This window comes from Syngnathus leptorhynchus, chromosome 20 (genome assembly GCF_054491065.1).
Source record: "Syngnathus leptorhynchus isolate UIUO chromosome 20, UIUO_Slep, whole genome shotgun sequence".
NCBI classification, from domain to species: Eukaryota; Metazoa; Chordata; class Actinopteri; order Syngnathiformes; family Syngnathidae; genus Syngnathus; species Syngnathus leptorhynchus.
This window is the reverse complement of record NC_141214.1, coordinates 6928219-6955307: the sequence shown is the minus strand read 5'-3', so window position 1 is coordinate 6955307 and position 27089 is coordinate 6928219. Positions and strand designations below refer to the sequence as shown.

Sequence of the window (27089 nt, the reverse complement as noted above, 5' to 3'; positions counted from 1 at the left end):
GGATTTCAGGATGGTACCGCTGAGATCCACGGCGGGGTGTCGCGGTGGTGTGTGCAGCGAGTCCCATCAATTAGCTCATCATCCACCCTCCTGTTTCTCAGCCGGCCCTTTACGCAACTCCGCCACGCTGAGCCCGCTCGATGGCAAAAGGTCAGGAACTTGGCTCGGTGGCGGCGCCCCTCCCCCACCCACACACATTACAGAAAAAGCCTGATTGTCAGTAATCGGTCTTCACAAGGAGGGAGGGGAGCGGCCTCAGCGTTTAATTCACACACTCGACAAGCATTTGACCTGAGATGAGACCGGGGACCCCGAGAGAACGGACGGAATTCAATTTCATCACAAGCTGGCAAATGCGGGAGTCAAAGTATTCGAGGGCGTGTGGAGGGAGGTAAGAGACCCCACCCCGGTTGGGGCATCTGGGACAAGGTGTGAAGAAAAACAATCCTATCAGAGCTTTTAATATGCCAAAAGTCAAGGTTTCTGGCATGAGCATTATGCGCGGCGGCTTAACAGCGCAGCTCCAAAGTACCCTGAAATTGAATAGAAGCACATAAGCACCATGGGTGCGCAAACGGGGATTTTGCGCCCTCTTGTGGTCAGGGAACAATAGCGGGATGCGTCGTTGTCCATTTGACCAGCCGTGCTTGCCTGGCTTCAAATGATTTTTACAGAGCCCTAAGTCGCGGCCTGGTTTGAGAAGCGCCGATCTCAACGACGCATTGGAAGTGCACGCCACCTGAGATCACGTCCTCGTCTCTGAAGGGGAGCCCATTTAGCCAGCAATCAAGGAAAGGGAGGGAGGCAGAAGCGTTCCATCTTCTAAAAAGGCTTGAAACGTGTACAGTACTTTGATAGGAGAGACGAATCAATAAGATGGCCTCATTTCTAAGATTTGTGTGGGGTGGGTGGAAGGGGAAGGGAAATCAGATTTTTTTTTTTCCCACTCTACATCTTGTAAGTAAATCAATATCTGATTATGAGGTGGTTGGACATGGTCTCACGGGATTACGTCACGCACACGCCGCTGATGTTGGATTCTGTAAGGGACCTGGCGTGTTTCAAAGCTTCCCTCCTGGAAGTCAAAGTGTGTCGTCTAATGTATGCAAGTGAAGCTCCTGAGCTTGTTCTGGGTATTGGGGATTACGTCAAGTCAAGCGACATGCACGCGGCGGAGAAATGGCCCAGGCACTCCGTCGCCCTGACAACTGAAGCCTGAGCATTTGCAAAAGCCTCAACCCCCACGGGGGAGGGGGGGGAGCCTTGTTTTGCATTATCATTAAAGACACGTGTGCAATGGGGAGACGGGCGCACCGTGTTCTGCCACCCCGAATCAAAAACGAGGCGTTTTTGCAACGTGTGACCAAAGATCCTGGAGCAGAATCCAGCAGGATTTTTTGGGAGGGCATTACGTTTCACATGGATGCGTTAAGTTTTGAAATCAAAGCAGTGACTGAAGAAGCATGACGTGTTGACATACCTCTGATATTGCATTGAAATGCCACAAGATAGCGCCAAAGTACTTCATGCACACAAAAATGAATCAATCTAACATAAATGTAGTTCATTTCCTGAAAATCCAGTTTTGAGCTATGACCAGCGATGGAATTGTTTTTTATATTGATCACTACAAATTGCAATCTTCCAACTTGGCGTTTGTTTTGCGTGCATAGAGATGAAGTTCAAATTTATTACACCTGTAGCAAGTACAAAAAGACATTCAAGACGGTTAATGACAGCTTACATTCCATTTGTCATTTAACAATTTAAAAGACGCGAGAGAGAAGAAAGTATCATTTGTTGGATTAAAAACATACTTACCAACCCTCCCTTCTGTGTGTGATTTGAATCTCCTTACAAGACGTTCGCTGGCTGCAATGTCAAGCTTTTTTTCTGACCAAATTAACTGCAAATTAAGCTGTCATGACAAACGAATGCCAACAGAGGGCGATATCACATCAGCTAAAACTAAGGAAGCGGGGCTTCGTTCTGATTTTAAAGTCAGAATTCTGAGAAAAAAATGTGAGTCAGAATCCTGACACCCCTCGTTTTTTTTTCTTTTTCTTCACTGGCCCTAATCCTCTTCCGTATCGTGCTGATTAGTCAAGAGTGGGAGAAAAAAAATCCTGGTTAATAAAAACAAACGACTTTCTTCTGGTGGCTTCTGTACTTGTTCAGTCAAAGACCACAATAGTCTGAGGGCCTTAAGCGATGAATCCAAATTTAGATCAACTGCTCGCGATGGGTAACTGCTTTGAAAATGGATGGCAGTCAAAAACTAGTTACTCATCTTTTTTTCCCCTCTGTGCAAGAATGAAATGAAGGCATTATACATTTTTATGGTTTCACTTTTAACTGCCTACTGGGGAAACCAAGTGGGCTCCAACAAAAATGAATTTTACGCCCCAGAATTCGATGGTCGACATTGATTTCATGGAAAAATTCAATTAAAACAAGGTCAAAGAAAGCCAAGTAAAAAAAGAAGAACAAATTCAAACCAAAGTGTAGAAAAGGGGAATTGAACAATGAAAGCCAAGTCAAGAAAGCATAACAAATTCAAACTAAAGTGTAGAAAAGGGGAAGTGAGCAATGAAATAGTAAACCTAAAGAACAAAGACTAGAAAAAAATGGCTTTGCTTTTAGTCTGTCGAAGCTGCACGCCCAAAAAGGCAAATTCCCTTTCAGTGTAAACATTTAGCAGGCTGATTCTCAAGTTTGTCCAACAAGTTTGATGGAGGAGTTGGGCGCTCTCTGCTGGACAAACTGTGCACTTCATTCTCCATCTTCATTAAAAAAAAAAATTAAAAAAATGGGAAAATCTACCCAGCTGCTCATCAAAATAAATCCCTCCAGTCTTCACAAAGCACTCGTCAGAACCAACCAACAGACCGACGTGAGGAGGTGGCAAAAAGTGAAGAACGGTACCATCACATGGGCTGAAAGGTCCACTTTTGGAACTGGCTGTCCGAGCATGGCCGCAGCATGGGTGCCGGTACACCTTTGTCTGTCTGCTCCAACGCTTCCACGCACTTCAGGCTGTCCAAGTGCAGTAGCCTGCCATCCTACAAGCAAGCGCAAGGCATTGAGTTCGCTACCACCCTGGCAAGGAGAAGTCTACACACCCCTCTTTAGGTATTTTCCATGTGTGATCTAAACATGGTCCATACTTGCCTCCCTCAAGTTGAACTTCTGTTGCTTCAGTACCGGCTCTGTGGTTTTGGCGCAGAGCTGCATGGTCAGATAGGCGCTGACGTTGTCGCCTTCCACGCAGAAGTCGCCCATGTTGTAACGGAGGGCTCCGTCCGATGAAAATTCAAAGAACTGCAAAAAACATTTTTTTTTGGATCAATTTCAGGATTTTGCAGAGACAATTAGACAGCTAAAGGTAGGCAAAAAAAAAAAAAAAGAAAAGAATATTGGCATCTTTTTTTGGTTTCTCGTGTGTCGTGTTGCCAACCTGGTTCTGGCCCAAGCCGTGGCAATGATATAGAATCACCGTTTTGCTTTTGCCTTGAGGATTGTAGTCCAAACAAAAATCGGCCTTGCCCACATTTTTTAACTGAAAAAAACACACACACAAAAAAATCCACTTTTTTTTTCCTCCACAATAAAAAAATAAGCCTTGTCACAGCCATTTGTACCATTCCGAAAAATCCCGGCCGGTCCTCTGGGACGTAAAGCTCAGGGTAAATGTTGTTCAGGTACCACTTGAAGTTTTTGCAACCCAGCTTCTCCCGCAGCCGAAGACGCTCCGACACGTCGCCGAAGTTCTCCTGAAAGACAACGGGCGCTCGTTTTACAAGGCTTCTGTGTAAAAGGCATTCATTTAGCCGGGCGCTGATTTGACAGTATGTCTTTTATGTAAGGCGATTTGCTTGATCTCTGTATGAAACACATTTGGCCAAAGTGGTCATTTGGTGTGAGCGGCTCATGTGGCTGCAAATGAAGTTATGTTGCAAAATCTCCGTGTGAAAGAGGCAGTTCTTTTACAGCATCTCTGTGTGAAAGAGATGCTCATTTTGCTGGAGCTGCTGTCATCTTCTCAAACTCAACTTGAGATTTCTGGCGCGTTTGTGACCCGTTACTTGGCACGGGAGGCGCACAAGCATCACCCGATCCTAGCGGCGCCGGTTCGATTACACGGCCGACACCTCGGAGGAGCGACAGGCGACACCTGTTGGCTAACGGTGTTCGTTCACGGCCAGCTCACCGCTCGGGCGTGACGGTTGCGGTTGTAGTAGATCTCCTTGTACTCGTCCAGCCACACTTGGACAGCGCGCACGCTGTTGGCCAGCGCCTTCTTGCGCGAGTACGGCGCCGCCTTGGGGAAGACGTGGCCCACGTGCGAGCACGGGTGTACCTCCAGGCTGCCGCCGCACTGCCAGATCTGGAAAGAAATGTCCACTGAGTTTGTGGCAACACTGAACACTTGTCATTTCAACCTTTTCTTACCCGGAAGGAGAATTCCAGGTTCTCTCCTCCCCACACCTCCATGCCCGTGTCGTACGTGCCCAAGTAGGAAAAGTAGCTCTTACTCACGGCAAACAAACCGCCCGCCATAGTGGGGGACCTGACAATGAGAAAAGATGTTGCAGGATCTCAGCGTGAAAGGATTCGCCACCTGACAGTTGAGAAGTGCATTTGCCCCCCTTTTGAGAAGGCCATAGCGCACCTGATGACGTCAATGGGCGAACTGCGCCGTTTCCTCTCGTGATCTGGGATCGTGTGCCACGTGAAGACCATCCCCCAGTTGAAGCCTCCGATCTGAGGCTCACCAGGGTTGCCCAAATATTTAAAAGTGTTCCAGTCAATGGAGTCAATGACGGGACACACCACGGCTGTCGGCTCTTCATTGATCCTAGCGGGAGGCTTTGTTTACGTGGTGCGCGGCGAGGAGGTAGCCCGCTCCGACCCGACCCGGTCCGTACCTGTGGAGAAGAGGCTCCAGCCAGCCTTCGTGGCACTCGCAGTGGCAATCCAGGAAGGTCAGAATGTTGCCCGTGCTGTAGGACGCCCCCAGCAGGCGGGCTCGCACTAGGCCCTCCCGCTTGGTGGCCCGGATCAGACGGACCTTCCGCAAGCCTCTCAGGTATTTCTCCAAAGGCTCTTTCAGGTGATCTACAAAAACAGAAACACAAACAACAAACCATTGCGATATTATGGTAAAAACATTTAGGCCAACTGTTTCAGTTGTGTCGCAAAGTTCTCAGCACTTATGTATGTTGATTTTTTTTTTTTTCCCAATCGCCATACTACATGCCGACACACCCGTGAAGGTATGCCAATAATTGGAGCGTCTGACAAGTCCTGAGCAACTCGTTTTAAACCCATCTGTCACATGAAGTAGTAATTTAAACTCTTTCTAATTGCCACATCTCAACTGTTGAGCTTGTGCAAAAGGGTGAGGCGGCCGATTTGTCAACTTTGCGGTCTAACATGTCGTGAGCTAAACAGGGCTTGCCAAAACAGTTCAAAGGCCCGGTGGGACACATCGACGGGTTCACCTGCTTCACTGAAGTCGTCAACCAGAATCAGCTCCTTGAGCAGGATATCGGGAGACGTCTCCAGGACGCTGTGGACTGTCCTGAGCAGCGTGGACCAGGCCTCGTTGTAGAAGGCGATGATGACAGAGGTGCTGGGCAAACGATGGTAGTCGTAGAGCACGTCTCGGCACCTACGATAACAAGTCACGGTGTTCACATGCACGAATTGAGAAAATGAACAATCAAGTTTGCACAATTGACTCAGTGTCAATGATCGACTCTCAGCGTTGTTTCCAAAAGTGACTCACAGCGGGTTCCACCTCTCCGGGAGGCGTCGATGCAGTGAGATCATGTCACTGACGTAGATGTTGATCTGATGCTTGGAGATGCTCTCTTCCTGTTTGCGTTTCTCGTCGTCGGTCAGCGTCAACTGCACGGCACTGCCCAGCGCCCCGGGGGCGTCCGGCAAAAGCGGGGGCTTCTCATAGACCGGCCTCCTTAGGTACGACTCGCGTGCCTCGAGGACGTGGGGGTCGGAGTCGGGAGGTTCGCCAAAGTAGAGGAAAAGTAAAGCCAACAAGGCAGCGCCGCTGAGGAAAAGTTTGAGTCGGTTCCGTCGACAGGCGGCCATGTCGCGGCTTCTTCTTCTTCTTGGTGGCCTGCAACCAAGTGAGGTGGAGATTCCTCGGTGGATTCGATTCAACTAATTGCGGCTTCATCAGCGGCACTTTTCTTCCTCCTCCTCCTCCTCCTCGCTCTCCTTCTCGCACCTACGTGACTCCGTTCATTCCAACGAGACAAATATAAATGGATTAGCCTACACGGATTATTTATTTACCCGGATTATCGAGTTAGGTTGGTTATTTAGCGCGAGCGAATGAGTCCATTGAGGTCAATTCTAACTTTGGCGTGAGATTCAGTAAATAGCTGTGATTCCAGACAGCACCGTTTCCGCGTGTAATTCAAAATAAAAGACTCCGGTGTTGTTGTTTTTTTAGGTTTTTTTTAATATACTCTTCTAATGTGATAAAAAGCATGGAAAAGCGCTTGGTGAACATTTGTGCTCTTTCAAAACATGTTTCAACTGTTCAAATAACTTTTAATCTCCAAATATTTTCACGTGTTTGAGTCACAATAACCTGCCTGACTGTGTAGTAGCTTCATATTTGTGAAAATTTTCATTTTACTGTCATCACAGTTTTAATTAATTGACGTTATTTTGGGAGGACAGAGTCTGCTATTGTGATAGTCATAGTGGAGGGCCATATTAAACATAATCATAACTATAAATATAGCCGATGGAGTACCGTAAACTAGTAATGTACACGTCGTTTCTTCTCGGCGCTCACTTTAAGATCCTTACTAATTGGCAAAATTACAGACACATAAAACACATCACTGCGTAACCATGTGAATTGGTGTTGGGCGGATCTTTTGAATTGCTCTGTCGCCCTCTCGTGGTACATGTCTGAAGCACATGCCATTAAATATGAATTGAAAGTAAAAATACATGATAAGTTCTGCTGCATATAAAAAATGTACAGACAAAGCCCAATTGCAATCATTAAAGGTTTTAATTCATTCCCTTCAAATCAAGTAATCCCTGCATTGCATCAGTAGTTTCAGGAGTGCTTACATCAACTTTGTCCCTCAAAATCGACAATAATCCAAAAACAAAACAAAAGCCACCGAACAGTTCTCCATTTTGTTTTAGCCTCTTCAAGTACAATCAGACATAAAAACAACCAGCAGAGGCGAGTTTAAAGTCAAAAAGTGACTATAGTCATCCAACAGTCATGTTTTCGTTCAACTAATCACATTTAAAAGGCAAGAAATCTCACAGGGGTTAGGATGACATCCTTCTAAAAGGCCCACTGATTCAGTCTTGTAGATAATAATTGCACTTGCTTGTGTTAAAAGTATCTTTTGGTCAGGACACCAGTTTGTCTGCTGCCTCTCATATTATTGGGTCAAAGCCACCACCTCAAGATTTTTTTCAAAATGTTACGTTTTCAGAGGGTGTCAGTACTTAGCAGTTTATCCTAGTTTTGTTCAAGAACTTACTTTTGAGGGGGGGGCTTTAAAAAAGTACTAATATTAATGTATTATTGTCATAATACATTTATAATGTGCATCAATTAGATGTGGATTTTCTTTCAATTTATGGACATAACCTTTTGTCTGTGGTGACACGGTTTTGCCTGAGGTGGCGCCCTCTGTTGGTTCGGAGTGACACAGTCAGGCACTTTGTGAGCATGACACTTTTCCTGAGGCACTTCCATGCTACACGGCGGCTAAAAGTCAGCATTCTCCATCTCTGCAGCACATGCAGGCAGAAAAAATACACTAAAAAGGGGGCCAATCATCCCTCAATAGGCAAGACTTTGGCTTTGGGCGTCTACCACTCAAACTTCCACTGCTGGTTTTGATCGAGCAGATCACAGGGCCTCATGCGGACGTCAGCGCGGCCCTCGGGCGTGCGGTAGGCCGTGATGCACTTGTCCGACTGAGGGTGGTAGATGCTTTTGTCCTAGTGGAAGGGAAACAAAGGCAAAAAAGGCGGAATGAGAGATGGCGAGCGAGGTGTGTGTGTGGGGGGGGGGGGGGGGGAAAATCGCTGCTTACGTCTCGAAAGTCCCACAAGATGGCGGGCGGCGAGACATCACGGTCGCCGGGGCAGTGCCTCATGCCGACGACCGTCTGGCCCTCGGCCACCTCGGCGCACAGCTCCGTCACCGAGTTGAAGCGGATTTCCTTTCGGGACGTGTACTCAAAGTACTGCAACGCAGAGGCAAGCAACTGTCACACACTTGAGTTTCATCACGGAAATATAAATGGGAATGCCATTCATGCGCTCAAAGCCACCAAAACACCTTATAGTGCATGATGAGTTAGCACCAAGCTAGTGGCTGTTTTTAAGTGACGTGGTTCAGTTCAACACGGCGGAAGTCAAGTGCGTCACCTGGTTGCCTCCCTGGCCGTGACAGCCGAACAGCGAGAGGTTTGAATCGGTGGGATTATGATCCGGGGCGTTGTAGTCCAAACACTCCGAAGGGATTCCCGAGCTGCGCAACTTGGTTGGAGGACAACAATCAGTCAAAATGGTTATTTGTGCAAATTCCCACTCTTTAGTTAGGTTGGCTCAATATGGAATGATTTGTCCTAAAGTCTAATCTGCAATGGGCCACTCACGGCGCCGTGCCATCCCGCCCTGTCCTCGGGTATGTGCAGGTCCGGGTAGATGTTATTCAGGTACCACTGGAAAGACTTGCACTGCAGCCGCTCCCTGAGCTGCAAGCGCTCTGAAACGTCGCCGTAGTTCTCCTGTCAGGTCCGAAATAGCATCGTCGTCACCGCCGATTCGTTTTCAATTGTTCAGCTGTATGTTTAGTGCAGACAGGTAAAATAAATATTGAACGTGGGCGTGTTTGCAAAGGTGCGCAGCGGCTGGCCACCTGTCGGTTCCGTTTGGCGCACCCTCCTGGAATGTTGCATAGGGCTGATCTTGGCGGCTTCGAGGAACTACCAGGCAAGAATGAGGAAGCGGCTGGCCACGAAGCGCTTACACTACGGAGCGGAACTAAAAGTAATTCAAGTTGGTGAAGCTAAAAACAGCCCAGGTTAAATTTGTCACTCATTTTATCTGTGCCCTCTGGCGCTGATGTTTTGCCTTTTTGGAAAATCAATGCAATTCTGGCTCTCCAACTTGATTGGATGATTTGACGCTTAGTTTTAGACACAATTTATGATTCTATTTTTTTGAACTGTGCTTTTGTGTACAGCGATTTGTTCAAGCTGCAGTTGTCTTTAAAGTTGAATATGTTGAGTTAGCTTCATGCCTAGCATTAGCATCCACTCATTCACCGATTAATGGTATCGACCGCTGTGCAAAGCGTCTGAGCAAACAAAGACAGTCTTTGTCAGCTAAGTCTTCAAGAAAGAACAAAAGTCCCTCCGGTTAAAAAAGAATCCGTCCAGAGAACTGGGAGATCAGTCAGCCGTTTCCTCATTTGACTCTTTTTGGGGGGATATTAACACCGGGGATATGCGCACCTTTTTTGCAGGCGGGTTCCTTTTGTAGAAGTGCTGCTTGTAGTCGTCCATCCACACCTCGGCCGCTCGCACCGTGTTCTGCAGGAAGTTGGGCCGAGCGTACGGCGCCTTCTTGGGGAAGACGTGGCCCACGTGGGAGCAGGGGTGGATCTCCAGGCTGCCGCCGCACTGCCACACCTGAGGGACGACCCGCACACCTCAGACTCGGTGGAGCAAGCACAAACCCGCGGCAGGCCGGTGACGAGGAGGCGGCGCCGACCCGAAAGGAGAGCTCCAGGTTCTCGCCGCCCCAGACCTCCATGCCCGTGTCATAGGTGCCCAGGCGCTTAAAGTAGGCCTTGCTGACGGCAAACAAGCCGCCCGCCATCGTCGGGGACCTGGCGAGGACGCCGCACAGTTGTTGCGTATCAGGTCCGACGACTTCCCCCCCACGCGTCCTCACCTGAGCGGTTCGATGCGCGACTTGCGGCGTCGGCGTTCCCGCTCGGGCACGGCGTGCCACTGGAAGGTGAGCCTCCAGTCGAAGCCCCCGATCATGGGCTCCTCGGGCTGCATGTAAAACTCAAAGGTGTTCCAGTCAATGGTGTCGATGACGGGGCACACGATGGTGTTGGGGTTCTGCTCGATCCTTCGAAAAAAAAAAATACAATCCGCTGCTTGCGCACCCCCATCTGAAGCGCTCCGACAGGCTGCGCAGACCCACCTCTCCAGCAGGGGCTCGATCCAGCCGGGGACGCACTCGCAGTGGCAGTCCAGGAAGGTGAGCACGTCGCCGGCCGAGTAGCCGGCGCCGATGAGACGGGCCCGGACCAGGCCCTCGCGCTTGGTGGTGCGGATGAGACGAACGCGCTGTAAGCCGCTCAGGTATTGGGCCAGCGGCGTTTTTAGGTAGCCTGACAAACAAGCCCACGTGTCAACATCGACAAAAATTGCTGGCACTTTCCCGGTTGGGGTCCCCACCTCTGTCGCTGTAGTCGTCCACCAGGATCACCTCCTTGAGCAGAATGTCGGGCGTGCTCTCCAAGACGCTGTGGACTGTCCTGAGCAGCGTGGACCAGGCTTCGTTGTAGAAGGCGATGATGACAGAGGTGCTGGGCAAATGGCGGTAGTCAAACTGCTTGCTGCGGCACCTGGCGTATGATAAATAGCGGACAGCGATCACGCTAAGTGTCATTTGCGTGCCGTCTGCCACTTCACACCGAGTCCAAAACTCGGTTTACACAAATGACACCTCCAAAATTTGGATCGCTTCTGACTCACTCCGGCATCCGGTTGTCCTTGATGTGTCTGTGGAGTGAAATCTTGTCGCTGACAAAGATGTTGATGGCGTAGCGCTCCACGCTGTCCTGCGACTGCGTCTTCTCCTCCGGGCCCAGGTCGAGGACCGCCGCCCGGCCCCACTCCCCCGGGGCGCCGTCATCTGCCGGCGGCTTGGCGTAGACGGGACGGGCCAGCTCGGCCGGGTCCGGCCCAGCGACGTGGCGTTTGTCACGCTCCGGGTCCGGCGTGTCGTCGGAGGACGAGGAGGGTGACGACGACGAGGGGGAGAGGACGAGGAGGAGATACCCCAGCCACAACAGCCACAGCAGGAAGAAGGCCTTGGCCAGCACGCCCACTTTGTGTGAGCAGCGCCCCCTCATGGCAGCCAGGAGAGGAAAACCTGCGGGAAGGTGACTGTTCACTTGATGCTTTCTTGGGCAAAACAATGGTTTTCTCTTCAGCTTAGCCGCACTGAGAGAATGACTGTATCTCATGTTTGGCAGATTATTAGGAGGAAACGCAGATTTCCACAGGAAGAAAAGCCATGTTGGATTCCCGCCAGGGAGCTCGGGGCGTCTCGAGGTTCCAAAAACGGAGACGCCAGAGGACAAAAAGCCCCTTTGATTGGTGACACCTTCCAACATCCAATAGCTCTAAGCTCCACTGAGAACTTGACATGCATCCTAAATCTTTCCCTTTCTGTCCACCATTCACCACTTTCAATTAGTGGTGAACGTTCCAAAAATAACATTTATTTTTTTTTGGGACAAGGTCTTTGATTTTGGGCAGATACCACAACCCCAACTAGTTGCTCATTAGTCAGCCAGATTGAAACGACCCGTGGCGTTTTTAAACATTTTTATGTTAGTGCTTGAGAACATAACTTTTTAGCTTTTACTCGAGTAAACGACTCGAATCACTAGGTCTACTTTAACCTGAATAGTTTTTGTTTTTGAGAACTTTTGCACTTGTGTTCGAGAAGTGAGGAAACGAAGCATTTCTTTGAAAAAGACAAAGATGTCGACGTCGCCGACCTACCTCGGCAAGCAGTTACATGAGTCCGGGCGTGCTTCCGTGGCTGTCGCGGTTGTTTGCCGTCCTCTCCGGGAGAAATAAACCGCTGGCGTGCAGATGTCAGCAGACGTCGCAAACATCCTCTCGCTGCTCCCTCCGCGTTCCTCGTCACGCTAGTCGGGGGCAAGACGGAAACGCCATAAAAGTAATTCCGCTACGGCCTGTCAAAATAAAACAGTTTTTAATATGACGTTTTTAAAAGCCTTGTTTTTGTTTTGATTTGGATCGAAGTCCTTCTTATTCAGTTAAATATATATATATATATATATATATATATATATATATATATATATATTACACGTTGACTCTTCCTTTTAAAATTGTGACTTTTAAAGTGTGAATAACTCAACGCTTTTAGATCTCCTGCCATCTGTTGGAAGAAAATTATTTTTTTCTGCCTGCTCATTATTGTCAGTGTTTTTATTAGGTGGGTTACCTTTGTTCCCATGGATTCAGAAGAAATGCAGTTCAATGAAATGATTAACATGTAGGCTATATATGTTAACATTACAAGAGGTAACATACAACATGATAAACTATTTCACAAATTTTTTTGTTAATTAAGTGTGACGTCATGTTGCTTCTTTTTTGCCCAAAACACCTTTTGGGTTGTCTGGGGGAGGACTGAAGGATGCCTTTGTGCTCTCCATGAATAAACAATGAACGGAGCTAGCACACACATATGAAAAGCCTTGGATGTGTGTTTGTTTGCCATTCTAGGCTCGCTTTGAGTCTCCCGGAGCGTCGAGGTCCTACTCTGGCGTGGCCTGCTGTTATTGGACAGACACCTGCACTGTTTGGTCTCACGCCAAGCTCCTTTTTCCTCCTCTTTCATTCTCTCCTTCAGCTCCTCAGACTCTTCCTCCCCCTTCTCTTCCCTTCCCGGCTGCAATGACCTCATTCCTCCAGGCCTCCAAAGAAGGCCTTGAATGGTTCTTTAACCAACAGCACTAGGTGGGTGTGTTTGTTTGATGGTTCAAAGTACATCAGTCAGAAAAACATAGATGCAAAAGGTGCAAGGAGTCACTAGATAGTGCTCCTTGCTCCTTTGTTTGGCAACACGTCATCATGAAGTAAAGTCAGAAACAGTCGTTGACGCATTCTGTGCCGGTTCTTTTCAAAGTAGAGTTCCTAAAAGTTTTAAAGCATTTATTTTCTCAACTCAACTTTATTTGGAAAGCACGTGGCTGCATACATGGACATAACATGGACAGACATGATAGCTACAGCTGTTGAAGAACCAAGACTCAGACACATGAAAGGCATGAAAGCTTCCTGAGAGTTTTTGTGGGTCTACTCAGGATAGACATGCCAACCAAATATTGCTCGGGTTTTCAACTGGTTTTATCCTAGGGACCATTATTATAACCAACAAGCAACTCGGGGACCACCGCTTTGGCGGAATATTATTTTATTTTGCTCCGAAGGAGGATAGACCTATACAGGCTATTTATTTGCATCTGTATGTCTATTTTGGGAATCTCAGCTACATTTGACAGAATTTGGATGGGTAAATGTTTCACAAAAGGGGCTGGAAAATAAATCAAGTCTAAATAATGAATCAATTTTATTTTTACAAATGTTACAATTATTTTCTTTTTCCAATTTTGTGGACCACTTGCAATACCACCCGGACCACTAGAGGGCCCCGGACCACTGATTGTCAATGCCTGAAATATTGCATTGCTCAGTTAAACAGGGTTGGGGCTGAATATTAATACCAAAATCCCAGCCAAGTTTTTAGCCGGTTTTTGTGTCTTTCCAAAACCTTAAAATGCTTTTTTCTTTGAGGAGGTTCTAACTTATAAAAAACAGAAAAGACATCATCTTTCAATGTCTGACTAGCAGATTCATTGAGTTGAAATAGAGTGAGGTGAGTGGGTCACGCTGCACTTCATCTTCCCTTTAACTCTTGTATAACATTTACATCTAACGTCATCCTCCAATTGAAATCTGAAGGCTGGTTTGGCGTTTCAATGTGTCGGGAGGTGCGCTCGTCACTGTTGACCTTGTCGGGAACATGCAGTCACAACCGCCAACACTCAGCCAAGCTGTTCACGGCAAGCAAAACCATCCCCATTTTTTTCTGACTGAGGGGAAATGTATGCAAATGTAATCCCGTTTTCATTGACAAAATGATGTCAAACAAAACAAGTGGAAGCAATGCAGAGCTGCCAAGCCGCTGGCTGCAACACAAGACACGAGCGGGCACAAGAGACAAGACCCATGTCCTGTGTTGCAGCCCCCGGCCAGGCCCGGCAAGTCACCTTCAGCTCCAGACGGCCGTGGCTGATTGGCTGCAAAGAAAAAAAAAGATCAAATGATAAAAATGCTCCCGAGAGAAAAGGCCAAGATGCAAACACGCAGCAGAAGGGTTTAGTTACACCAAAAGGAACCTTTTGGGTTCTTCGTTCAGTGCTCCCAATGCCCCAACCACTGTCTGCTTCGTGCTATTGCAGCTCACTAAAGTAGAGCGAACCTAGATTGAGGACAACGCAGAACACATCAAAGGAGGTGAAGGACAAAGCAAGCAGGAGATGAATTATAGACAGAGCAGCCAGAGGGACGCATTCTACTAAACTCCTTCGAGCTTTGTCAAATGGAACACCTCCTATTTCTCTAGAAAAAGACTCAAAAACTATTTCGTCCACTTACTTATTATAATTCCCTTGGTGATAGGAGAGCCTGTCCGAATCTGCTGAATAAGCTTCTCTGTTCTCTGGTGTTCTGCATGCTGTGGCCTGAAGTAAACACAAAGTAGGCAAAGCTTCATTATGATTGTTTAGGGCCCGAGAATGAACAGAAATGATTGGAGTTCAAACAGTATTCAAATCAAAATAAGGCAAAAAACGTATCCATGACCTTACTTGTGAATCCTCAAGCCACACGGGGCTTTCGCTCCCTGCAAGCGTGTCAGCATGAGCGAGCTAAATATGCGAAGCCCTGCAGGAGCATGACATCATGCATCTTCATCACCTCCACTTAGGTCAGGAAATTGCCCAAATCACCCTAAGATTGCTGCTTTAAATCAAAATGGCAAAATGCCAGCGTCTTTTCGAGCATGGTTTCTTAAGACTTTTTTGTGGGTCTGTTCATGATAGACATGCCTACCAAATTTTAGGATAGTCAGTGAAACCAGTTCCCTGAGCAACAAAGGAGAATGTTTGGCTCCTATCATCATCATCATCATCATCATCATCATCATCATCATCACCATCATCATCAGTTAGTATTGCTCATGTGACTGAATTACACCACACTCACACATTCGGTACACTCACCTGCCACAATTTTAGACACACCTGGACATCTAAATATTCTATAAAAATGTGACACTTTACTAGTTCACATAGTTATTAAGTTTCAGGAAGAATCCCCATTGTTCAAAGCATGCAAAATACACCCCAAATAATAACATTTGCTTCATAAAATGAACACCTCTCCAGCAGTGTCAATCACAATATTGGAATTTGTGATGGAGCTCTTTTCTATTGTGGTACCTAATAAAGTGGTTAATTGCTGATGATCAATACCACCCATGCAAATATGATATGTGGTATTATTTCAAACGTACCTTTTGTCTGCAGATGTTCTGGAACCGGTCAGGAGAAATTGTCACAGCACCGGACCAAAGTCACTTTTCCAACCAGCGCTATTCTAGCTTTGCAACTGTTTCTCGTCGCAGTCGGCTAAGCTCACGAATGGAGCATTCGCGTTCGACTTGCTTGAGTTCGTGCTCACACATCGGCGGTCTTCACCTTCCTCCTCCTCCCAAGTGTTGCTTTAAAATAGCCAATGACACATTTTTCTCCCCGCAGTGTATTACCGGGAGACCTCTAATAGTTTGGAGCCTTAGAGCGACACCTACAGTTGAATTAATGCTCTCACAGGGTCAGCTATTTGTTGTTGTTTTGTTGCAAATATAGTGGTGGATTGTGAGTGAATTCAAGATTGCTTTTTTTTTCTTGTTTTTTTTTTGTTTTTAATCACAGAAAGGCTTTCAAACAGCTCCAGACTCAGTTTCCCATAATTCCCCACGCTCTCTTACGTCATCGACTCGCGACTGAAAATGAGTCGAATTTGTGTGCTCGACATTTCCTGCTCCCACTATGCATGAATAATAGTATACTTGGCTCATTTGTTTGGTTTATAAGGTTCTATTTATAAAAAAAAACAATAATACGGAAAGTCATCAAAGGATTCAACGTGTGGGTAAAATGAGTTTCAAATCCAAAGACTTGTCGGACATGTTTCGGCTTAACGCGTCCCTGTTGTTTCAAGAAAGCTGTCCGGAGGAATCACGGTTTTTCCTGTAAGAAATCATTTATTTTGCATTATTTAACACTTCACAGCCCCATTGGCATTACATTTGGTTTTGATGGTGGAAACGCATCATAAGATGTTTAAAAGGAAAAACAGGCAAGTCCAGACAAATGTTTTCTACTGTGATTGTTTTTTTTTGCACTCTAGTGGACATTTTTCGCATAGCAGCCTTGTTTGTAACGAATTCTTTAAAATCCTTGAAAATTCATCATTAAAGTCTTCCATATTTGTAGGACTTTAAATTTAACATTTGGCCGTAAAAAAACATTATACGTATTTTGTATGATATCACGACGATGATTGATTTGGAGAAGCATGTCCTTTTTTTTTTGTTGCTAGAATGTTTGTGGACAATCAGGCTCACGCATGAAAAAAAAAAATGCTGTCGGGAAATATGCGTTAATGTTTGCAATCCCGGAAAGGCGGGATGGTACGTGTATGGGACGACGTTCCAGCACTCTGCCGATAGCATCTCTCCCGTTTATCGTCACAACTAAACGTGCTCTTAAAAGGAGATGCCTGTCAAGTATGTAAATAACGAAGAGCTCGTTGATGAGCGGTAGACTCCCACCGGAGAAGGCTGTGGGAAAAGAAAATTCTTCAACATCCTGGCCTGGAATCAGCAGTCCTTTCATAGACCTCCACCAAGGAAGCCGTGTGTTAAAACTTTGATGACTCGCTATAAAACACAGTAGTTACAAATAATGCAAATTGTGTCTTCAAGTTTGTATCGTTCCAATGTCGTTGAAACTTTTCATTCACACATTTCAGGCGTGAACTCTAAATCAATGAAATTGTGAGCGGATCAACTGCCAAGTTGTCCTAGTATCTCCCGTGTAATGTCTCACCTTCGGACTGGACTACACCAACAAACCACCTTCGCTGTCGCCAGATTAAATCCGACCCCAAACGAGATCCAGGCCTCCCAAATGCACGTGCAGCCCGACTTAAAAATAAAAACCAAACAAAATGAATCCCTTTATTGATTCAAGGCCGCAGGTAATTTTAGGCAGACTTAGCGGTGGCAGAGCACAAATATGTCATTGGTGACGTTCCAAAACTGGAACCTCATAGTCAGGACTTGAAACTGGTGCTATATTTTGGTGGGTTGCCACCAGTTGGCTTCTACTCATTTTTAGACACCTGTATCCTAGTGCAGCCACTGAAACTGGTAACAGGCCTTTGAGTTTGCAGCCCAAGTGCTGATTTATAGTCTCTCTCTTTGCGATTTTAGTTCGGTTAGTTTGTGTTAACTCTCATAACGTGGCAAAAGACTCGGAGCAATGTGTCCAATGTGAATCTGTTTGTCCATCCTACCTGCAAACTACGCATTCATTTGCAAAGTGGTCTATCTCGCAATCATGTGTCTAACTTTTTTTTTTTTGTCCATTTCCTCCACAGTGAGAAGTATTTTGTGTGCCTGGGTAAGTCAAAAGCTCTCTTGTGAGCATTTTCCCCTCACTTGTGTCAATATGCGTTTTATCATCAAGAAGGGGTCAAGTTAGGAACATTCTCGTCGTGACCCTGTTAATCCGTAAAGGGCGCCCAGACCATCGAGCATATCCTCCTAGAATGTGAATTGGAACACCCTGGAATGGTTCGCTGTTTGGCGTGACAAGCTATGATGATGATCGTCAAGAAGCGTCTGCGCGAGCAAACGACTCGTCAGTGTTGCTCAAGCTAACCCAAGCCACCAGCTATCTGGCGGACGCCCAACTGCCTTGTCCAAGCGATATCATGACTGTCACCTCTGAGAGCGCTTACTGCTAATAGCGAACACCATATTGCGGAATGCCTGTTTGGCTCCTCTCACTTGCTACACTTTGCAATGGTCTCGTTTGCAGATCAAAAGAAGCCAGGCTCCTCTGTGACGGCGTTGGATAAGACATTGGTATGCCAGTACTGCTTCCAGTGGCTGCGGCCTGACAACCAGCGGCTGCGCCTGCAACCCAAACGCCGGCCCTCCGCCAGGGAGCAGAGGCTCCTGCGGCAAAGAGCCGAGGGCAAGGCGCTCAGCCTGCTACAGAAGCGCCGCCTGCATCGCTTCTGGACGTCATCTTCCACGCTGGTGAGCCTACCGAATGCCAACTCTGTCATTCATTGACACAGACGCGAGTGTTTTGGTCACGTGATAATAGTCGGGGTATCTTTTTAGCCAGCCGCACAGAGTCGCTCCTCCGAAACCGTAGGAGCCCGCTCGCAACATCTGCGAGCACCTGCAGACCGGTACGGAGCAGTATGAGGTGTAAATGTCCCTCCCGTGGGTGCGAGGGGCCCGTCCGTCGGGCCGCATGCCAGTCCGGGCCCGTGATGTCATTCCTCCTTCCCCTGCGACGTTGCAGGTCAGATTATCTGCTAATAGCTTGTTCGTCCAATTGGAGGGCGCCACCATGAATGGAGAAAGAAACATTTATCGTTCTTCTCGGACAGTGCGGTTAAAAAACCAAAAACACGAGAAATCTTAAGTGTTTGAAAAATGCTTCCTGAAAGGGCCATTTCCTTTGTGAGACTGACAAGTTCTGCTGTTTTCTCATTTCCTTGAATTGACTCATTCTGCCAGCATGTGATTTGTCGCTCTCTGCAAGTTTACGAGAGCGCCCGGAGGGGGTTTGGGAATGAGGGATGAGGCCTCCGGCTGCTGCTGAAAAAGAATCTCAACCATCCCCACATGCGTTATTTGTGCCTACAATCACTTCCCGTCAAGCAGATCCAGGCACATGCCGAATTGTCATTTGAAGTCATTCGCTTCTCTTGAGTGTTGACTCCGTTCATCTTGAATCCCGTCGATGGCTGAAGGTGCGTGCAGTCGGTCGTATTGATCCGAGAGCCCATCCGATTTTGCGGCTCATATCGATATCGGCTCAGATGACTCGGAACCGGGTCACGCTTTGAAAGGAAAAACACCACTGAGGGAAGGCCCTCATCTGCGCTTCCATCCCTCACTCTCCAGAGGTCCAAATCCCTCTCGAGACGCTCAACTTTTGATGCATCCGTGTGCTTCGCGAGAACATGATGTACCTTTTAAACATCATTGGATGCATTCTGCTCGGTGCTGGGAATGACACCCGTAAATCTCAGCCTGTGACAGCGCGCTGGCCAGTCATACTTCCAGTCAACACACACACACACACAGACAGAGAGAGAGCCACCCCCTTGGATAGATGGGTGGGCCGGTCGGCCAGCCGGCTATAAAGCAGGACATGCACGCTCCGGCATAGTAAGCGCTACTACGGAGCAGCCCACCGTCGTCACCTGTTGCAAAATGGCTACCTTTGTGTCGGTGAGTTCAAGCCCACCTAGTCAGCTTTTGAAGGCAGAGGTGATGTATGTTCAAACTTTTTCTCCAGTGCCAGCTGAGCATGCAAAAAAAAAAAAAAGGCAAAGTTTGAGCCTGCGGGTTGGTCTTGTTATAAGTGATGATGCGATTTTTCTCCTAAATGATCTTGGCTTTAACCCCCGGTGGTTGGTCGTAAAATAGGAATCTGCTGGAAATGAGATCCCGATGTGGAATGCCTGCCCGAAGCGTCTCGTTGGTTTATTCGAATTAACAGATTGTAGCGTTTGCAGTTTTTAATTGGAGGTTGGTAGAGCTCACGCGGAAAAAGTTGTCGTCCAACCTCGAGCGTTATAGCACCTGTCCGTCGCCCCATATAGATGCCACCGCGTGCCAGCTCCTCGTCGTCTCGTTGGCTCATACTCCTCTCATAAAACCTGGGAAAGAAGCTCAGCTGTTAATTGAATCACTTCCCGCGCTTCATTGTGGAGCATAACTCAGCAGCTCAGATGTTTTGAGGGGGCAGAGCTTCATCGCCACAGCCCCCCCTCCCGATTGGTTTCGTTGTATCCCAGGGGTCCAAAATGAGTCACAACAAACGTCAAAGGCATTTGCTTACTATCGCTTTCACCCTGAAATAATGTGATCACTCTTATTGTTCACGTCCACCCACGTTCTGTTACTTTGTGAAATTGGTGCACGTTCCAGTCGTGGAATTTATTTATTTACGTTTTCAGTGTTGTATTTCTTAGATGGCCACCTGCCACACGTGCAGCAAGACAACCAAACACAAAGGACTGAACCGCCAGTTTTTGTCCACCTTTCCCACTCCCGGCAGCAGCGGCAAGAGGAAGACCACTCCGTCAACCAACAAATCCACTCCCGGCAAGGACAAGGCCCCCCCCCTCCGCACCCCCAGGTAAACTCAGTCCAGCCGAAGCTGGAGCGTGACTTGACGTGAGGTGGTCTTCACTCCTATTTCTCCCCGTTGGCCAGGTCATCCACATCCTCCGGCACGCCCGGCTCCACCTCATCCACCCCTTCATCCACCAAGACCCACTTTAAGGTCAAGAACTGGGTGGTCCAGCGTCTAAGCAAAATCCTGAAGCGTCAGGAGAAGACAGACAACAAGAAGGGCAGCTTGAAAGACTTCCTTTCCTCTCTCTGAGTCGCCTGGTCATCTTCTACTTGGGGAAGCCGTTTCAACGGAAGGAGGGGAGGCTTTTGGCTGCTTCGCTCTTACAGCGCCCCCTCTGGCTGGGATGTTGCAACAATGCCGCCATGAACCTCTGGGACCTCAAATGTGATGGCTTTGATCAGAGGTTTGGGATGAAAATTCCTCAAATGAGCATTTCTGCTTCATGAATGAGAAATTTAAGGGATTGTTTGGAATTGATGTCAAATTTACATGATCACCATTGATATCTTTATTTGGTTTGACAACGTAATTAAGGAAGCTGTTGATAAGCTTATACAGTGTCTTTTGTTGCTTTACAAACCTTTTTTTTTTTTTTTTTAAAGTAAATCCAAGAAGTCATTTGATATTAATACTGTACTCCGGTGTGCGTATGTCTATATGAATGTTAGTTTTGGTTTTTTTACTTGTCGAATTTGCATACAATTGTCAACATGTTCTTATAAGAAGACTCATGTAGCATTTATTTTTCCCCCTGGCTTTATTTCTTGATTTACATAATAGGATGATATATTGTCCTATAGAAATTTTATCTAGTTTTCTATTTTGCAGAATGGGTTTTGTAAATGTACAATGCTTCATTGCCACGTTTCCATTTTTACACCACCTCTAGTGAAATGAAATAAAACCTTTTCAGAAATTCATACTGTCATGCCTTTTTTCCCTTTAGTATATAATCAAATGTAAGATTAGATCATGTAATTCTTATATGACAATTATTTTTCAAGTAGTTTATGTATTGGTTTTGTTCAGTGTTTGTTAATGCAGTCCCGCTCGCCACCCGCTAGGGGCACTGGATTTGCACGAAGCAGCTTAGCTCTCCTGCTCCGGAAGTCAAACCCCGACGCTAGCGTCACATTAGCTTATCCACAAACCCTTAGTGCGACTCCCAAACTATCTAAACGCATTTATCTGGTCTTATTATTTTGAGTGGAACGACATTTGCCACAAAATGTCGAGCAGGAAGAGGTCGAGGGAGAAAGATGAGCGACGAGAGCACAAACGACACAAGACAACGTCTAAGGAGGACGACGAGAAACTCAAAAGTCAAATGAAGAGGCTCAACCAGCAAGTACAAAACCTCAAACACATCGAGACATTGTGAGTGTCAACATTATTTCTTTCATTCATTTATGCTTAGTATTCGGGCTAGGCGAAATGGCCCTAAAACAAACTGCTAGCCAAAAGTATTGGCACCCAAACAAATCTGTCAGATAATGGTTAATATCTTCCAGAAAATGATTGCAATTACAAATGCTTTGAGACTAAAATGAAAACTTTTGGCCAGCACTGTATATCACAAAAGTGATCAAAATGCAGAAATTAAAGTCTATGGCAGTTACACTATGTTCAGAGCTATGTCAACAGAGCTTTGTGCTACAAAAGAAGCTAAATGACTTTTAAAAACAAATCTGAGGTCATTTACAAATAAACTGGAATCATTCAATTGCTTAGTCATCCAGTCCTACTTTAGGCAACAGCAGCAGTTAATTAACTCATCTTATCTTTTTCCAGCTATGAAAAACCTCCACCTGGATATATTAAGGTAACCTCCCTCTCGTGATTTACCAGATTTGGCAAAGTCTTGTCAAGAAAAGTGACACTGACTACTCACCCTACACACGGACATTTGATTGACAGGAGCATGAGGAGAAACCCGAGGACTGCATTCCCGCTGAACCTGGAAACGAGGGTGCGCGCACCTTCCTGGCCAAGGCGCCCACCAAGGGTCTGTGGATGCCGCTGGGCAAAGAGGTCAAGGTGATGCAGTGTAAGTGCCATTTAGGTCCCCACATGGCGCATAACTTGACCCCATGGTGCCCAAAACTAAAGGCTTCATGTTATTGGAAAACGGCACTGCACAATTTCAAGCTACAGAACAAGTTTGAAGTTAGTTTTAATTGTTTATTTAGTTTCATTTTGAGTCGCTTTTTAAAATGAACCCCGAAAGCTCATGTCTATTAGTTGTACTAAGTTCATTTTGTTTCACTTGTCAATCACTTCACTGGTTCTTTTATCTCAAACAAGGTATTTTAGGTTGCATTACCTGACATGTTTCGCGTGTACTTCCGCCTTCATGCGGAAGTACCTTAATTTTCAGACTATAAGTCGCGGTTTTTGTCATAGTTTGGGTGGGTGATTTATACTCAGGAGCAACTTATATGTGATTTTTTTCACAAATTTTCAGAATTCAAAAATCCGCGATGTAGTGAAACCGCGATAAACGAACCGCGACGTAGCAAGGGATTACTGTCATTTGAACTGCAAGTGACGTCACCCGTGCCGCGCGGCGGTTGTTTACATAAAGGGCAAAGGATTCGATCACCGATTAGACAAAGATGACGAAGGGCATCATTAGCGGCTTTGTCAGTGACACGGAGGACAAAGAGTTTGAAGGATTTAATGATTTGGAGTGACACAGAAGGTTTGAAAAACTATTATGGCTTTTACGCACGCCCGGTCCTTCTCGACGGGAGCTCTCTTTCACCTCTGTGGACTTTATTGTGCATTTTATGGCTGGTGCGACTTGTACTCCGGAGCGACTTATAGTTTGAAAATGACGGTACACGCTGAAACATGTCAGGTAATGCAACCTAAAATACCTTGTTTGAGATAAAAGAACCAGTGAAGTGCTCATGTCTATTGAGAAAATAAAGGGCATTTTTGCTGTAATTATAGTTTTGTGAAAGCGTATGTTATTAAACTCAAGAGCACAGCTAAGTTACCATGGCGACCAGGATTAGACCTCTACAAGTTCTTCTCCACATGCCGGCTCTAAAACCAACCTTGAAATTAATTAGAATTGTTTGATTAATCAAACGACTGCCAAACTGTTCCTGGTGGTATTTTTATCTATTTTTCTATTTCTGGCAGGCTGGAGGTGCAAACGTTACGGCCATCGCACAGGAGATCGCGAATGTCCCTTTTTCATCAAAGGCAACCAGAAACTGGAGCAGTTCCGCGTGGTGAGTGCACCGCGCTCGTGTGAAAAGCACGTGTGGGCCCGCTCTATCTAATGCAACGTAATGGGACAATGGAGCACTCAGAACCTTACAATGATTACCATAAATGCAACTGGGAAAAAGCTGAGTGACGGAAAAAGGGAGCAAAAATGGTGGTAAATGGAGCGGCCATTTCCCCACCGCTATCTGTCATCTCTCGGGAGTCCATTTTAACAGCTTCCCGTTTGTCCGGCAGGCCCACGAAGACCCCATGTACGACCTGATTCGAGAGAACGAAAGGAACGCCAAAGAAAGCAGGTGATTGAGCGGTACCACTAAGTCTTATTCCGATGCCAGATTGATGTGAGTTTGCATGCGTTGGAAAAAGCTCATCGAAAGGCCATCACCACGTGAAACATCTGAGGTTTTTCCTGAAAGGGAGACAAAACTGAGCCCAAGCTGCCCTTCAATTTCTCTTTTTCAACCAGTAATTAAGCTCATTTTGAAGAAATTAATGATACGATTTATAATTACACCCACATCTAATGATATATCATTCTAATTGGATTTAAATGGTTTCTGAGCAGGATTATTCAGTGAGCCTATTGATGTCGTGGAGTGGATTTGGATTCATGCGAATTCATTCAAAGTTGTCAAAATGTTGACATCATTGGAAAATGCACAAAGAAGAATGATCCTGCTGTCTAAACTTGTTTTCTAGTTTTTGTGACATAATCCCCACGGAGCAGGATTCTTATCACACGATGTCAGCGTCTCTTGGATTTGCCGAATTCGAGGGCTTCGTTCTCCTTCAAACGACTCGTAACCCTGAAACCAATAAGCGTTGCTATGTTGACTTTGGAAAGGCTGCCATTATTTTTTCTTCCCTGTTAGTGATTCCAAAACATTATCCCTTGATAGGAAACGATTGTCATCTATTAGTGGCATGAATCCCGAGTGGTCACATAAATAACATTGAGCACGAGCGACATACTTTTTTTCTGTGGCTGTCCTTCTTGGCCCGTTGCTCTCGTGCCAATCTGCCTAAACATCGGTGCAAATGCAGACTAACGCCATAACCGAGCCAGAGCCGGCTGATTTTCTTTGAATTTTCACAGCGAGTATTAGCCCGCATGCTAGGACAAGAAAACATTTGTCGCCACCCTCCGGTAGAAAGCCGTTGATCTCATCTCTTATTTTGCAAGTTAAGCACTCACGAGGTTATGTCGCCATTAGCATGTTAGCCAATAAACGCACATCTCTGATCTGATTTGTGTCCATCTTCCACTTAGTGGTGGGAAGGCATCTCATGCTCATAAATCAACACAAAACTTTTGCGAGCAAGCCAGATGGCAGCTTCTGTCGCTGATGTTGCGCCTGACGGTCTGCTCGGCCTCCTCCGCAGGATCCAGCAGCTGCAGCAGCTTCTCCAGGACACCACGTCATCCTCCTCGTCCTCCGACTCAGACGGCGGCAAGAAGAAGAAGAAAAAGGAGAAGAAGAAAAAGAAGCACAAGAAGAAGCACAAGAAGAAGCAGAAGCACCAGTCGTCCTCTGAGTCCGATTGATGGGCGGCACCGCGAGTAGACGTCAAGAAATGCAACCTTAAGGCAGCGTTCTTATGCATGTGATGATGTTCAGATGTTTACCTCGTTTTTGTGTTGACGCCATCTTGGGTTTCTGTGAAAGCACTCTGTCGAGTGCGGAGCGCGCCACGGAAACCGTTCACCGCCGTGCTCTGGACTAAACCTTAAGGAGGCAACTGTGTAGCATACTTGAGATGGTTTGAGGTTTGGGGGTTGTTTGCTCTGGAAAAAAAAAAATCCACTCAGTGGCTGAGAAATGTTTGCCAATATTTCTCATGCGCTGAGGATAAAGACTTTTTTTTTTTTTTTCCATTGAGCTTGAACCCCCAAGTCCGAAAGGAGTGATGAAAAACTCGCTGCGGCTTGAGCTTCCATCAGTTTGGAATGCCGTGAGCACCCCCCCCCCCCCCCCCCATCTCTTCATCGTCTATTACTCTCGGTTAGGCAGACGCTCGCACGTGAGCCTTGCTTCTCTCCGAGGTTCCTCGCCGGATCTTTCACACGACACAGACCACGACGAATCATTTGAAAGTTATTTTGTCCATAGCGAAGGTCGACGCTTTGTAGGAAGTTCTTGTAGCCAGACTGACAATTCTGAAACGTCAAGTCTTTTCATCACTTGAATACACAGTGTACAAAATTTGCCTCTTTACCACCTTTCTGGTTTCGGAGACAGCAAGGTAGAGGTTCATCTCCAAGAGTCTCATTCTTAACGTGCGCAACAATGGACGTCACCTTGGCAGCGGGAAGCGTCCGGATCCCGGTGAAAGAGTTCCATGCGCTGGAACTAATAAAGCCGGTGTCTTGTTCCCCTCCTTCGCAGCTGTGTCTCGCCGCCTTTGACATCCCCGCCGCGCAGCTTTCAATTCAAATGCGGGCCCGGATGGAAGGATTACTCGCCTCCGGCCTGCAAACATTGCCACCATTTATACGAGCTAACACATCTGATGGCGCTCTAGCATCCGTTCACTTCCATTGCTATGATGCTGCTCAAAAGCTCTTTATTAACATTTTCAGTTGGCCAGGTGGGCAAAAGAAGCAATATTAACTCGTATCACAGTGATATTGATCATACATGCTTTGACCCACCGTCAGCGCCAACTGTTGGATCCGGCGGGGCACCGGAGATCGCTCATAACAGAATCGGTCAAACCAGTAATTCCGTTCCTGAATTCAAACTGCATCGTTTATGAAAGAGATCACGCGGAAGCATTGCATGTAACATGACCATCGCAGGGGGGGATGGCTTGGGGCATTCAATGACGATGAATTATTAAAAACGTGGCTACGCTCAAAGCTTTTCTTGGGCGTTAACTCTTCAATTTGCTGTATCATTTCCTTTGGCAGAGATATAGAATAAATACAAAAATGTTTTTACTGGATGCACTTCAAAGAGGTTACAAAAAAAAGGGTAAGATGAAATGTAAGGGCTTTTTTTGCTCAAAATATGAGAAACTGTTATGAACTGCTGTCATAATTTGTATGCTACCACAACCACAGTAATAAAGCAAGTTTCTTTTCATTTTATTCCAAACTTTTTGCCACATTTCCATCTTTTATGCTTTTAAACATGCTTGAATTATAGTTGTACTAAGGTCATTTTGTTTCACTTGTCAATCACTTTTTTTTGGTTCTTTTATCATAAACAATTTATTTTAGGTTTCACTGCAAAAGAGAAAATCACATAAATGGACTGGGAAAAGGTCAGGGAGGCCATTGAGATCTGAAAACGGGGCCAATTAAACCAAATGATTGAAATGTTTCAACTATGAGCTGCAGTAAACAGAAAAAAATCATTCCCATTTTGGTGAGAACAGCGATCAAATGGAAGACTAAATGATTGGGATGTCTGAAAACGTATCTCATTTCACATGAAATGGGTCCAACAAAAATACTGAG

At 46.3% G+C, this 27089-nt stretch overlaps 4 protein-coding genes and 1 long non-coding RNA gene across 6 annotated transcripts; 2 read left to right on the top strand and 3 right to left on the bottom strand.

The window, feature by feature from the left end:
• Nucleotides 1-1669: 1669 nt before the first annotated feature.
• Nucleotides 1670-6425, bottom strand: galnt12 (UDP-N-acetyl-alpha-D-galactosamine:polypeptide N-acetylgalactosaminyltransferase 12). Its single transcript, XM_085901454.1, has 10 exons — nt 5792-6425; nt 5505-5674; nt 4929-5118; nt 4673-4858; nt 4453-4570; nt 4211-4387; nt 3642-3773; nt 3458-3559; nt 3172-3321; nt 1670-3062 (listed from the first exon to the last, which is right to left on the bottom strand). The coding sequence occupies exons 1-10, from the start codon at nt 6112-6114 to the stop codon at nt 2928-2930; spliced, it is 1683 nt and encodes a 560-aa protein (XP_085757580.1). The 5' UTR covers nt 6115-6425; the 3' UTR covers nt 1670-2927.
• A 619-nt stretch (nt 6426-7044) lies between these two features.
• galnt4 (polypeptide N-acetylgalactosaminyltransferase 4) lies at nt 7045-12008 on the bottom strand. Its single transcript, XM_085901286.1, has 11 exons — nt 11835-12008; nt 10797-11196; nt 10497-10666; nt 10240-10429; nt 9979-10164; nt 9796-9913; nt 9537-9713; nt 8676-8807; nt 8446-8556; nt 8109-8261; nt 7045-8013 (listed from the first exon to the last, which is right to left on the bottom strand). Exons 2-11 carry the CDS (start codon nt 11174-11176, stop codon nt 7882-7884), a joined length of 1749 nt encoding a protein of 582 aa, XP_085757412.1. The 5' UTR covers nt 11177-11196; nt 11835-12008; the 3' UTR covers nt 7045-7881.
• A 924-nt stretch (nt 12009-12932) lies between these two features.
• Nucleotides 12933-15789, bottom strand: LOC147041307 (uncharacterized). The gene is made up of 3 exons (XR_015063012.1): nt 15445-15789; nt 14526-14611; nt 12933-14167 (listed from the first exon to the last, which is right to left on the bottom strand). It is a non-coding gene; the product is annotated as an uncharacterized LOC147041307 (long non-coding RNA).
• A 128-nt stretch (nt 15790-15917) lies between these two features.
• On the top strand, nt 15918-21306 carry rmp24 (ribonuclease MRP subunit p24). Of its 2 annotated transcripts, none has more exons than XM_085901506.1 (5): nt 15918-16182; nt 17595-17617; nt 18038-18261; nt 20220-20386; nt 20464-21306. In XM_085901506.1, the coding sequence occupies exons 1-5, from the start codon at nt 16088-16090 to the stop codon at nt 20633-20635; spliced, it is 681 nt and encodes a 226-aa protein (XP_085757632.1). In that variant the 5' UTR covers nt 15918-16087; the 3' UTR covers nt 20636-21306. The 2 variants fall into 2 exon arrangements, with proteins under 2 accessions (XP_085757632.1, XP_085757633.1); XM_085901507.1 differs by having other exon boundaries at nt 16164-16289.
• A 159-nt stretch (nt 21307-21465) lies between these two features.
• rp9 (RP9 pre-mRNA splicing factor) lies at nt 21466-26723 on the top strand. The gene is made up of 6 exons (XM_085900642.1): nt 21466-21763; nt 22178-22208; nt 22304-22433; nt 23537-23628; nt 23861-23922; nt 25010-26723. Exons 1-6 carry the CDS (start codon nt 21615-21617, stop codon nt 25170-25172), a joined length of 627 nt encoding a protein of 208 aa, XP_085756768.1. The 5' UTR covers nt 21466-21614; the 3' UTR covers nt 25173-26723.
• Nucleotides 26724-27089: the final 366 nt, after the last annotated feature.